The sequence below is a fragment of the Capra hircus genome, chromosome 19, assembly GCF_001704415.2.
Source record: "Capra hircus breed San Clemente chromosome 19, ASM170441v1, whole genome shotgun sequence".
In the NCBI taxonomy this organism is placed as follows: domain Eukaryota; kingdom Metazoa; phylum Chordata; class Mammalia; order Artiodactyla; family Bovidae; genus Capra; species Capra hircus.
Window position 1 is genome coordinate 23,768,703 of NC_030826.1, and position 14,055 is coordinate 23,782,757.

General features: G+C 39.9%; 1 protein-coding gene across 2 annotated transcripts; it reads left to right on the forward strand.

Annotated features, from left to right (window-relative positions):
* Window positions 334-7,459, forward strand: LOC102179759 (olfactory receptor 1P1-like). 2 transcript variants are annotated; one of them, XM_018064060.1, is made up of 2 exons: window positions 334-1,283; window positions 7,450-7,459. In XM_018064060.1, the coding sequence occupies exons 1-2, from the start codon at window positions 334-336 to the stop codon at window positions 7,457-7,459; spliced, it is 960 nt and encodes a 319-aa protein (XP_017919549.1). The 2 variants fall into 2 exon arrangements, with proteins under 2 accessions (XP_017919549.1, XP_005701915.2); XM_005701858.2 differs by lacking the exon at window positions 7,450-7,459 and having other exon boundaries at window positions 334-1,287.

Below are 14,055 nucleotides of genomic sequence, written 5' to 3' on the forward strand. Positions count from 1 at the left end.
GAAGGGGTCTAGACTTTCTTGTGAATACAGCTGAAGAAGAAACTACAACTAAAGAAATTTGGGACAGAAAAGAATATAGATAAATGAACCAAGAAATCTAGTTTAATTTCCTTAAACTGTTTCCTACACTTCCTAGAATATTATATCTAGTAGATTTCAGTAAAAATGTTTAGTGTACATAGTATGTGATCAATACAAGTAAATTAAGATCATTCTTGTTTTTTCTTCTCTAGACCTAAGAGACTGGCACCCTTAGGGATCGTGTAGAGTGAAATATGCTTAGAGAAGGTTAGTGGGTCTCATCCAAAGTTCCTTTCTCTGAGTTCTGGGCTCATGGCAGGAGGGAACCAGAGCAGCGTCTTTGAGTTCCTCCTCTGGGGACTCTCTGAGCAGCCAGAGCAGCAGCACAGGCTCTTCCTGGTATTCTTGTGGATGTACTTGGTCACGGTGGCTGGGAACCTCCTCATCATCCTGGCCATTGGCACTGACATGCATCTTCACACACCCATGTACTTCTTCCTCGCCAACCTGTCTTGTGCAGACATCCTTTTCACCTCCACCACTGTCCCCAAGGCCCTGGTGAACATCCAGACCCAGAACAGGTCCATTTCTTATGTAGAATGCCTGACTCAGCTCTACTTTTTCTTGACATTTGGGGACATGGACATATTTCTCCTGACTACAATGGCCTATGACCGCTATGTGGCCATCTGCCACCCTCTCCACTACGCCATGGTCATGAGCCGCCGGTGTTGTTTCATCCTGGTTACTGCCTGCTGGACCCTTACAAATCTTGTTGCCATGACGCACACGTTCCTCATATTCCGACTTTCCTTCTGCTCTAAGAAGATCATTCCCGACTTCTTCTGTGATCTGGGACCCCTGATGAAAGTGTCTTGCTCTGACACTCAGGTCAATGAGCTTGTGCTCCTCTTCTTGGGGGGAGCAGTCATTTTAATCCCCTTCGGGCTCATTCTGGTCTCTTATATCCGCATTGTTTCAGCCATCCTCAGGGTCCCCTCTGCCCAAGGAAGATACAAGGCCTTCTCTACCTGTGGATCCCACCTTGCTGTTGTTGCCTTGTTCTTTGGGACTGTGATCAGGGCTTATCTGTTTCCCTCATCTTCTTCCTCCAATTCAATAGCAGAGGATACGGCAGCTGCCGTCATGTACACAGTGGTGACTCCTCTGCTAAACCCCTTCATTTACAGCCTGCGGAACAAGGACATGCAAGGGGCCCTGGGGAGACTTCTCAGGGGCAAAGTGTCCTTCTCCTGTGGTCAGTGACTTGACAGAGAAACTGCAGGTGTCCTTTGTCCCCTCAGTGAGGAACATCACAGAAATTTCTACCTCAAGTGTCTCATTTCTAAATCCCACATACATACCTTATTGCCACTCTCTTCCCTTGCCTCTCCACCATGAGTTTGATATTACTGAAGAAAATCAAGACTTTGCATCTTTCTTTAATCTGTTAAGAGTTGCTTTTTTTCACTTGTTTTGCTTATTTTTCACAGGAGTGAATGTCTTTTGCAATGTTCATAATTCTAAAAGTTTGCATAACCTGTTATACTAATTTATCAGAAGTTGACCATTCACTTTGCTGTACAGCAGAAACTAACACAGCATTGTAAAGCAGCTATACTCTAAGTAAAAAAAAAAAGTTGATCAATGGAGTCATGGAAAGTGGTTCATAATCAAAATATTAGCAAGTCAATATTGGATGGCAAAGAGTTTACAGCTTTCAGTGAACAAGTATATTTTTTCCTATAAGAAGAGGAAATTACATAAATAGTACATGAAGGTTATGAATCAAAAATCCTTGCAACCATTAAAACAAAGCTCTCAGCAGTGCCGGAATGATCTGTTATTTTCAGTAAATAGGCTTATGAACAGTTTATAATGAGAAGATAAAGGAATCTTGTGTCCTCTCAAAGTTCTTTCTATTGAAATGTGTGCCCTCTAGTCTCAGCCAAGACTGAATGAAAGACAGTTGGAACTTATGATTTTTATTTCTACAGCATAAAATTCACAAGTCCAGATGAAGACCAAGAGTGAATGCAGAGACATTGTCTAAAGTCAAGACCATGGAACAAATTCATCACAGTTTCAAAAGGAAAGTGAGTCCTGAGTGGTACCCAGGAGACCTGGATCCTAACATAAGTACCTCCTTTTACTTTGTATAAGTCTAGTCTTCTCGTCTGTGGAATGAAATTATTGATAGTTTCCTGCCTACTTAACCAGGATTTTGTAGGGAAAATGATAGTGGTTAGGCTATTATAAGAGAGAAGCTCTAAATAATTGTAGCTTTAAGAAAATTGAGCATTTATTTTTCTCTCCTGTACAAATAAACAGTCTCATGATAGGTTGACTACATAATCATCAAAGAGCCAGGCTGCCTCTCTCTTGGTTCTCTGCCAACCTTAAAAAATCGTTCCAGGGATATCCATGGTGGTCCAGTGGCTAAGACTCTGCACTCCCAATGCAGGGAGCCTAGGTTGGATCCCCGGTCAGGAAACTAGGTCCCACATACCACATATAAAAGGTTCCACAAGCTGAAACTGAGACCCAGTGCAGCCAAATAAGTAAATTTTTTTTTTTTAAGAATGATTCCATATTATGGTCCAAGGTGACTGTTAAACTTCTGCCAATAAGTCTTTATTTCAACTGATAGAAAAGAGGAAAGGTCATCTGGAGAATGCATGCACCTCTTTCCTTTATATCTTATTGGCCAGAACTTGATCACTTGGCCTCAACTGGCTGCAGTTGAGCCTGGGAAATGTATTCATTATACTTGGTACCCGTATGCCCTGCTCACATTATATTAGTATGGAAGAAGCAGAAACCTATATCAGGGGAAAATCAGCTACCTCTGCTACAATGGGTGCCATGATGGCAGTTAAAAACCCTGCTAGTTCTGTGGGAGAAGGCAAGGGTGGGATGATTCAAGAGAATAGCATTGAAACATGTATCTTATCATATGTGAAACAGATCACCAGCCCAGATTTGATGCATGAGACAGGGTGCTCAGGGCTGGTGCACTGGGATTACCCTGAGGCATGGATGGGATAGGGAGGGAGGTGGGAGGGGGATTCAGGATGGGGAACACATGTACACCCACGGCTGACTCATGTCAATGTATGGCAAAAACCACTACAATATTGTAAAGTAATTAGCCTCCAATTAAAATAAATTAATCCCCCAAAAATCTCTGCTAGCATGAAGAGCTGATGAAAACAGGTGAGCACTCACTTGGTTACTCTCTAAATCTTTTAAGACTTTTGAAATACAAACTAAGATACTTTCTTCCTAGTGATCATAGAAGTTTTCCCATGGAGTGGCAGAAATGAGAATGGCTGCTAATTGTGTGGTGTCTGAGACATCTTTCTCTTATCAAGAAAGAACTACAGTTGAAAACAAATGACCTAAGGATCCAGAATAATAAGTTGGAGACAAAGCAATAAGAGTAATCCTAAAGAAACAAGGAAGAGAAAAAAAGATAGTGAAAGAAATCAATAAAATAAAGAATTGCAAAACTGTGTTCAACAAACTAAAAAGCTGTCACTGGAAAGATTGATAAATGGATTTTTAGCAAGACTGACCAAGAAAAAATAGGATAATACTGTGCACATTATTCCAATAAGTTACATAAAATAGGTCCATTCCCTGAAAGAAACAAACTACAAAAGCTTACTCAGAAAAATGATATGGCCTGAACTTTAGTGCTATTAAAGAATTATGTAAATTTAAATTAAAAAAAAGAAATTGTGTTTGTATTTAAAACATTCTAATGAAGAACATCCAGGCTCAGGTGCTTTTGTTGGAGAATTAAAATGTTTAAAGAATAAATAATACAAATTCGATTCCGTCTTCTAGAAACAGAAAAGGAGAGGCCATTTTACAGCTAAATTTATGAGGCAAACATTACATTGAAACCAAAACCAGACAAAACTATTATTTTTTTAAAAGAATACTGGAAATAAATATCTCATGATCACAGACACAAAAATCCTAAGCAAAATATTATAAAGTAGAACTTGGCAAATTTACAGTTTTACTTAAAACTGACCAAGTAGAGTTTATCCTCAGAATGTAAGGCACACTGAAAATTAAAAATTCAGTAATTTAATTCACAATATTGTAAGCTTTAAGAAGAGAAAATCCCATAGAATTATCTCAATAGAGGCAGAAAAATCTTTGACAAAATTTATCATTCATTCATGATAATAATTCTAGAAATAGGAGGGGATTTCTTGAAGCCGATGAAGAGCATCTTTTAAAATCTAAAGTAATATATTTAATAGTGAAAGACCAAATGCTTTATCTCTAAGACTGGAAACAGACAGCAATGTCATCAATCATAGTTTCTATCCAAAGTACTGGAAATTCTAGGCAGTGCAATAAGGCAAGAGACAAGAAGTCATACAATTGGAAAGGAAAAGTAAAACTGTCTCTATTGGCCAATAATGATTGTCCATGTAGAAAATCCCAGGGAAACTGTAAACAGCAGATCTTGAGACAGTTATTAAAATGCTGACACTTTGTTTAGTAGGCATAAACCTTACTCAGGATGGTGAGGAAAAACAGGAAGAAAGGCAAGAAAAATGTGAAGAACTGTAGCGTGTGATCCATTAATGTACTGATTGTTGCTTCACAACAAGCTGCAAAGTGAAATAGTAAGTCAATCAACTTATAAATGAGTTTGGCACAGAGAATTTATTTAGAGGGTTTTCAAGGGGAGACTGCACCTCAGAGTAATCCACAGAAGGGAGAAAGGAGTGGGAATTTTTCTGTCCAGAGCCCTCCTAGCTTTTGTTTCCCATTGAAATTTCACCCGCATGATGCTCTCTTCCTCAAAGTATAGAGCATGTCATTTGGCCCCTCAGCACTTGAAGCTGGATTCTATGTCTGATTCTTGATATCCAAGTCTATAAGTTGGTCTTAAAATAGTTTGGCTGAACTCAGACTAGTTTGGCTTAGTACAAAGCCTTTCAAAAAGTTGAGGGAAGAGCTTCCCGGCAGGAGGAAAGCAAAGGCAAAAGCTCTGAGATGACAGAATTTTGTGAATCTGAGAACGGAAAGAAAGCCAAGGTGGCAGATGTTTTGGGAGCCAAAGAAAGCAAATGACACTGGTTGAGGTTGCCGATTACATCTAGGAGCAAGGCCAGATAAGCATCTAGGCTGTGTTTCATTTTGCTAATTGTAATAACACATTTTTGAAATGATTTAAGCCGGAAAGTGATCAGGTTTAACTTAAACATTAAGAGAAATACTCTGGTAAGTATAAGAAATGGATTGGAAAGAGACAAGAGAAGCAAGGGGTGTCCATAGAGCAAGGAGAAGGAATCATAAAAGTACTGCTAATGCAAAAGTTAAGGAACCTAATGGGCTTTCCTGGTGGTCCAGTGGTTGAGAATCCACCTGCCAATGCAGGGGACATGGGTTCAATCCCTGGTCCTGGAAGATTCCAGGCAACTCAGCCCACAGGCCACAACTCCTGAGCCTGTGCTCTAGGCCTGTGCTCCACAACAAGAGGAGCCACTACAATGAGAAGCCTGTGCTCCACAACAAAGAGTAGCCACCACTCGCTGCAACTAGAGAAGGCCTGTGCACAGCAATGAAGACCCAGCACAGCCAAAAATAAATAAAGCTTTAGAAAAAGAGAGAGAGACAATGAGATCGACTGCAGAGTATTATTTATATATATAAACATTTGTTGTTGTTTAGTTACTAAGTTGTGTCCAATTCTTTCGAGACCCCATGGATTGTAGACTGCCAGGCTCCACTGCCCATGGGATTCTCCAGGCAAGAATACTGGAGTGGCTTTCCATTTCCTTCTCCAGGGGATCTTCCCAACCCAGGGATGAAACCCATGTCTCCTGTGTTGTCAGGCTGATTCTTTACCACTGAAACACCAGGAAAGCCCTGAATATAAATATACAGACATGCAACATACAAATGAATAAAACATGTATTCTTTGAGGATATATACATCCTTGAATGAAGAAGAGTAAGGGAATAGAAATTGGAGGTGATGAAAGACAGTAAAGCCAGAGAGATGCTTTCCAAGGACTTGTGGGGATAATATTCATAAACTGAGGTGTATGATTTACTCAACTGTGCACCCACATAAACAAAAATGAAAACAACAGAGAGAGGCAGTCCTAAGATGGTGGAGCAATAGGATGGGGAGGCCACTTTCTCCCCCACAAATTCATGAAAAGAATATTTAAACGCTGAGTACATTCCACAAAACAACTTCTGAATGCCGGCAGAGGACAGCAGGCACCCAGAAAAGCAGCTCATTGTCTTAGAAAAGAGGTAGGAAAAAATATAAAAGACAAAAAAAAAAAAAAAGAGACAAAAGAGGTAGGGAGGGAGCTCTGTCCCAGGAAGGGAGTCTTAAAAAGAGAGAAGTTTCCAAACACCAGGAAACACTCTCACTGCCGAGTCTGTGGTGAGCCTTGGAAGCACAGAGGGCAACATAACAGGGAGGAAAAATAAATAAATAATTTAAACCCACAGATTAGGAGCCCAAAGGTAACCCTCCCAGCGGAGAAGCAGCGCAGATGCCCGCATGCGCCACTAGCAAGCGCGGGCTGGGCAGGGAGCTGTGGGCTGCATTGCTTTTAAGGAGCGGGACCGAATGCCCTGAGGGTAACCAGAGCAAACTAACTTAGGCTAGCAAACCAGACTGTGGGATAGCTACCAGGCAAAAAGCTCTAACATAAGACACCGCCAAGACCGCACACAGAACAAAGAACAGAACAGAATCAGCCGGCTGCAGACCATCCCCCTCCGGTGACAGGCAACCAGAGCCAGACGGGGGCAATCACAGCCCCAAGAGGCATTATCTACCAAACTGCAAGCGGGCTTCTTTGCTAACTAAGACTTCTTGGGGTTCTGGACGGTCACCATCCGCCTGAGAAGGGGCGCCAGCGGTACACCCAGAAAACCGAGCAGCAGGGATGGGAGAGGCGATAAGTCGCAGTGACCGCGCTCGCCAAACACCCCATCACCTGAGCTGCTTGGACCTGGGAAGGGCACAAAACGCAAGTCCAACGACGTCTGAGCCTCTGAGGACTACCAGAGCGCCTGAACCTGAGCGGCTTAGACCTGGGAGGTACATGCAGCCCGACCAGCCTCAGACAGTTCCTGGCAGAGCAGACTAGAGCCTGAGCTGGGTGTGCCGTGAGCGGGGGCAGGCCCAGTGTGGCTGAGACGCTGCAAGCACACGCCAGTGTTATTTGTTTGCAGCGCCCCTCCCTCCCCACAGTGCCACTGAGGAAGTGAGCCTTAAAAAAGTGTCCACCACCGCCCACCTTCTATCAGGGCGGAAATCAGACACTGAAGAGACCAGCAAACAGAAGAAGCTAAAACAAAGGGAACCACCTTGGAAGTGACAGGTTCAATAGATTAAAACCCTGTAGTTAGTACTGACTACATAGGAAGGGGCCTATAGATCTTGAGAAATATAAGCCGGACCAAGAAACTATCCCAAAATGAACTGACCCCACACTGCCCACAACACCATCAGAGAAAGTCCAGATATATCTTTACGATTTTTGTGATCATTCTTTTTTCTTTTCTTTTTCTTCTTCTTTCTTTAACTTTAAAAAAATGTTAAGTCCTCTATTACTTCTTTAATTTTCATTTTTATAGCCTACTATTACTTTTCAAAAAAGACCCTATTTTTAAAGCAAACTTAATATATATGTTTTAATAATTCTTGTGACTTTGTTTTCTTCTTCTTCTTCTTTTCTTTAATATTGTATTTTTGAAAATCCAACCTCTACTCTAGATTTTTGAACTTTGCTTTTTGGTATTTGTTTTCAATTTTGTACCTTCAAAAACCTAATCTTCAGTACCAATTTTTACTTGAGAGCTAGATTATTGGCTTGACTGCTCTCTCCTCCTTTGGACTCTCCTTTTTCTCCACCAGGTCCCTCTATCTCCTCCCTCCCTCCCGTTCTCTTCTCTACACAACTCTGTGAATCTCTGTGTATTCTAGACGGTGGAGAACACTTAGGGAATGGATTACTGGCTGATTCTGTCTCTCTCCTTTTCATTCCCCCCTTTTATCCTCCTGGCCACCACTGTCTCCTTCCTCTCTCTTCTCTTCTCTGTATAACTCCGTGAACATCTCTCAGCGGTCCAGACTGTGGAGTGCGCATAAGGAAGTGATTACTGGCTAGCTTGCTCTCTCTTCTTTTGATTCCACCTCATCTCATTTGGGTCACCTCTAACTCCCTCCTTCCTCTTCTCTTCTCCATGTAACACTGTGAACCTCTCTGGGTGTCCCTCACTGTGGAGAAACTTCTCATCTTTAACCTAGATGGTTTATCAATGGTGCTGTATAGAAGGAGAAGTCTTGAGACTACTGTAAAAATAAGACTGAAAACCAGAAGCAGGAGGCTTAAGTCCAAATCCTGAGAACCTCAGAGAACTCCTGACTCCAGGGAATATTAATCGATAGGAGCTCATCAAATGCATCCATCCCTACACTGAAACCAAGCACCAGCCAAGGGCCAACAAGTTCCAGAGCAAGACATACCATGCAAATTCTCCAGCAACACAGGAACACAGCCCTGAGCTTCAATATACAGGCAGCTCAAAGTTACTCCAAAACTATTGACATCTCATAAGTCATTACTGGACACTTCATTGCACTCCAGAGAGAAGAAATCCAGCTCCACCCACCAGAACACTGACACAAGCTTCCCTAACCAAGAGACCTTGACAAGCCACTGATACAACGCCACCCACAGCGAGGAAACTCCACAATAAAGAGAACTCCACAAACTGCCAGAATACAGAAAGGCCACCCCAAATGCAGCAATATAAACAAGATGAAGAGACAGAGGAATACCCAGCAGGTAAAGGAACAGGATAAATGCCCACCAAACCAAACAAAAGAGAAAGAGATAAGGAATCTACCTGAGAAAGAATTCTGAATAATGATAGTGAAAATGATCCAAAATCTTGAAATAAAAATGGAATCACAGACAAATAGCCTGGAGACAAGGACTGAGAAGATGCAAGAAAGTTTAACAAGGACCTAGAAGAAATAAAGAAGAGTCAATATATAATGAATAATGCAATAAATGAGATCAAAAACACTCTGGAGGCAACAAATAGTAGAATAACAGAGGCAGAAGATAGGATTAGTGAAGTAGAAGATAGAATGGTAGAAATAAATGAATCAGAGAGGAAAAAAGAAAAACGAATTAAAAGAGATGAGGACAATCTCAGAGACCTCCAGGACAATATGAAACGCTCCAACATTTGAGTTATAGGAGTCGCAGAAGAAGACAAAAAGAAAGACCATGAGAGAATACTTGAGGAGATAACAGTTGAAAACTTCCCTAAAATGGGGAAGGAAATAATCACCCAAGTCCAAGAAACCCAGAGAGTCCCAAACAGGATAAACCCAAGGCAAAACACCCCAAGACACATATGAATCAAATTAACAAAGATCAAACACAAAGAACAAAATTACAAGCAGCAAGGGAAAAACAACAAATAACACACAAGGGGATTCCCATAAGGATAACAGCTGATCTTTCAGTAGAAACTCTTCAGGCCAGGAGGGAATGGCAAGACATACTTAAAGTGATGAAAGACAATAACCTACAGCCCAGATTACTGTACCCAGCAAGGATCTCATTCAAATACAAAGGAGAAATCAAAAGCTTTACAGACAAGCTAAAGCTGAGAGAATTCAGCACTACCAAACCAGCTCTCCAACAAATGCTAAAGGATATTCTCTAGACAGGAAACACAAAAAGGGTGTATAAACCATGCCCCAAAACAATAAAGTAAATGGCAATGGGATCATACTTATCAATAATTGCCTTAAGCGTAAATGGGTTGAATGCCCCAACCAAAAGACAAACACTGGCTGAATGGATACAAAAACAAGACCCCTATATATGTTGTCGACAAGAGACCCACCTCAAAACAAGGGACGCATACAGACTGAAAGTGAAGGGCTGGAAAAAGATATTCCACGCAAATAAAGGCTGTGAAAAGAAACAAAGAAGGGCACTACATAATGATCAAAGGATCAATCCAAGAAGAAGATATAACAATTATAAATATATATGCAGCCAACATAGGAACACTGCAATATGTAAGACAAATGCTAACAAGTATGAAAGGGGAAATTAGCAATAACACAATAATAGTGGGAGACTTTAATACCCCACTCACACCTATAGATAGATCAACTAAACAGAAAATTAACAAAGAAACACAAACTGTAAATGATATAATAAACCAGTTAGACCTAATTGATATCTATAGGACATTTCACCCCAAAACGAAGTTCACCTTTTTCTCAAGTGCTCACGGAACCTTCTCCAGGATAGATTACACCCTGGGCCATAAATCTAGCCTTGGTAAATTCAAACAAATTGAAATTATTCCAGGAATCTTTTTTGACCATAATGCAGTAAGATTAGATCTCAATTACAGGAGAAAAACTATTAAAAATGCCAACATATGGAGGCTGAACAACACGCTTCTGAATAACCAATAAATCACAGATCAAAAAAGAAATCAAAATATGCATAGAAACGGATGAAAATGAAAACACAACAACCCAAAACCTGTGGGCCACTGTAAAAGCAGTGCTAAGGGGAAAGTTCATAGCAATACAGGCATACCTCAAGAAACAAGAAAAAAGTCAAGTAAATAACCTAATTCTACACCTAAAGCAACTAGAAAAGGAAGGAATGGAGAACCCCAGGGTTAGTAGAAGGAAGAAAATCTTAAAAATTAGGGCAGAAATAAATGCAAAAGAAACAAAAGAGACCATAGCAAAAATCAACAAACCAAAAGCTGGTTCTTTGAGAGAATAAATAAAACTGACAGACCATTAGCCAGACTCATCAAGAAACAAAGGGAGAAAAATCAAATCAATAAAATTAGAAATGAAAATGGAGAGATCACAACAGACAACACAAAAACACAAAGGATCATAAGAGATTACTATCAGCAATTATATGCCAATAAAATGGACAACGTGGAAGAAATGGACAAATTCTTAGAAAAGTACAACTTTGCAAAACCGAACCAGGAAGAAATAGAAAATCTTAACAGACCCATCACAAGCACAGAAATTGAAACTGTAATCAGAATTCTTCCAGCAAACAAAAGCCCAGGTCCAGATGGCTTCACGGCTGAATTATACCAAAAATTTAGAGAAGAGCTAACACCTGTTCTACTCAAACTCTTCCAGAAAATTGCAGAGGACGGTAAATTTCCAAACTCACTCTATGAGGCCACCATCACCCTAATACCAAAACCTGACAAAGATACCACACAAAAAGAAAACTACAGGCCAATATCACTGATGAACATAGATGCAAAAATCCTTAACAAAATTCTAGCAATCAGAATCCAACAACATGTTAAAAATATCATACACCACGACCAAGTGGGCTTTATCCCAGGGATGCAAGGATTCTTCAATATCTGCAAATCAATCAATGTAATCACCACATTAACAAATTGAAAACAAAAGCCACATGTTCATCTCAATAGATGCAGAGAAAGCCTTTGACAAAATTCAACATCCATTTATGATAAAAACCTCTCCGGAAAGCAGGAATAGAAGGAACATACCTCAACATAATAAAAGCTATATATGACAAACCCACAGCAAACATTATCCTCAATGGTGAAAAATTGAAAGCATTTCCCCTAAAGTCAGGAATAAGACAACAGTGCCCACTTTCACCACAAGTATTCAACATAGTTCTGGAAGTTCTGGCCATAGCAATCAGAGCAAAAAAAGAAAAGGAATCCAATTGGAAAAGAAGTAAAACACTCACTGTTTGCAACGACATGATCCTCTACATAAAAAACCCTAAAGACTCCACCAGAAAATTACTAGAGCTAATCAATGAATATAGTAAAGTTGCAGGGTATAAAATCAACACACAGAAATCCCTTGCACTCCTATATACTAATAATGAGAAAATAGAAAAAGAAATTAAGGAAACAATTCCATTCACCATTGCAATGAAAAGAATAAAATACTTAGGAATATATCTACCTAAAGAAACTAAAGACCTATATATAGAAAACTATAAAACACTGGTGAAAGAAATCAAAGAAGACACTATAGATGGAGAAATATGCCATGCTCATGGTTTGGAAGAATCAATATAGTGAAAATGAGTATACTTCTCAAAGCAATCTACAGATTCAATGCAATCCCTATCAAGCTACCAGTGGTATTTTTCACGGAGCTAGAACAAATAATTTCACAGTTTGTATGGAAATACAAAAAACCTCCAATACAAAATCGCCAAAGCAATCTTGAGAAAGAATGGAACTGGAGGAATCACCTGCCTGACTTCAGGCTCTACTACAAAGCCACAGTCATCAAGACAGTATGGTACTGGCACAAAGACAGAAATATAGATCAATGGAACAAAATAGAAAGCCCAGAGATAAATCCACACACTTATGGACAAATTAACTTCGACAAAGGAGGCAAGAATATACAATGGATTAAAGACAATCTCTTTAACAAGTGGTGCTGGGAAAACTGGTCAACCACTTGTAAAAGGATGAAACTGGATCACTTTCTAACACCACACACAAAAATAAACTCAAAATGGATTAAAGATCTAAATGTAAGACCAGAAACTATAAAACTCCTAGAGGAGAACATAGCCAAAACACTCTCCAACATAAATCAGAGCAGGATCCTCTATGAACCACTCCCCAGAATACTGGAAATAAAAGCAAAAATAAACAAATGGGATCTAATTAAAACTGAAAGCTTCTGCACAACAAAAGAAACTATAAGCAAGGGGAAAAGACAGCCTTCAGAATGGGAGAAAATAATAGCAAATGAACCAACGGACAAACAACTAATCTCAAAAATAGACAAGCAACTCCTGTACCTCAATTCCAGAAAAATAAACCACTCAATCAAAAAATGGGCCAAAGAACTAAATAGACATTTCTCCAAAGAAGACATACAGATGGCTAACAAACACATGAAAAGATGCTCAACATTACTCATTATCAGAGAAATGCAAATCAAAACCACAGTGAGATACCATTTCACGCCAGTCAGAATGGCTGTGATCCAAAGGTCTACAAGCAATAAATGCTGGAGAGGGTGTGAAGAAAAGGGAACCCGCTTACACTGTTTGTGGGAATGCACACTAGCACAGCCACAATGGAGAACAGTGTGGAGATTCCTTAGAAAACTGGAAATAGAACTACCTTATGACCCAGCAATCTCACTTTTGGGTATACACACCGAGGAAACCAGAATCGAAAGAGACACATGTACCCCAATGTTCATTGCAGCACTGTTTATAATAGCCAGGACATGGAAGCAACCTAGATGTCCATCAGTAGATGAATGGATAAGAAAGCTGTGGTACATATACACAATGGAGTATTACTCAGCCATGAAAAAGAATACATTTGAATCAGTTCTAATGAGGTGGATGAAACTGGAGGCTATTATATAGAGTGAAGTAAGTCAGAAAGAAAAACACCAATACAGTTTACTAATGCATATATATGGAATTTAGAACGATGGTATCGATAACCCTGTATGCGAGACAGCAAAAGAGACACAGATGTATAGAACAGTTTTTCGACTCTGTGGTAGAGGGAGAGGGTGGGATGATTTGGGAGAATGGCATTGAAACATGTATAATATCACATAAGAAATGAATCACCAGTCTAGGTTCAATGCAGGATACAGCATGCTTGGGGCGGGTGCACTGGGATGACCCAGAGGGATGGTTACAGGGAGGGAGGTGGGAAGGGCGTTCAGGATTGGGGACACGTGTACACCCATGGTGGATTCATGTTGATGTATGGCAAAATCAATACAATATTGTAAACTAATTAGCCTCCAATTAAAATAAATACATTTAAATTAAAAAATAAAATAAAAGTAGAAATGATATATGAAATATATAAGAGAAAAGATATATATAAGAGAAAGGAAGTAACACCTTACATGCTTGGAAGAAAAAACTATCCTTGCAAACAGTTTAAGAAAGTGAAGAGAATAAT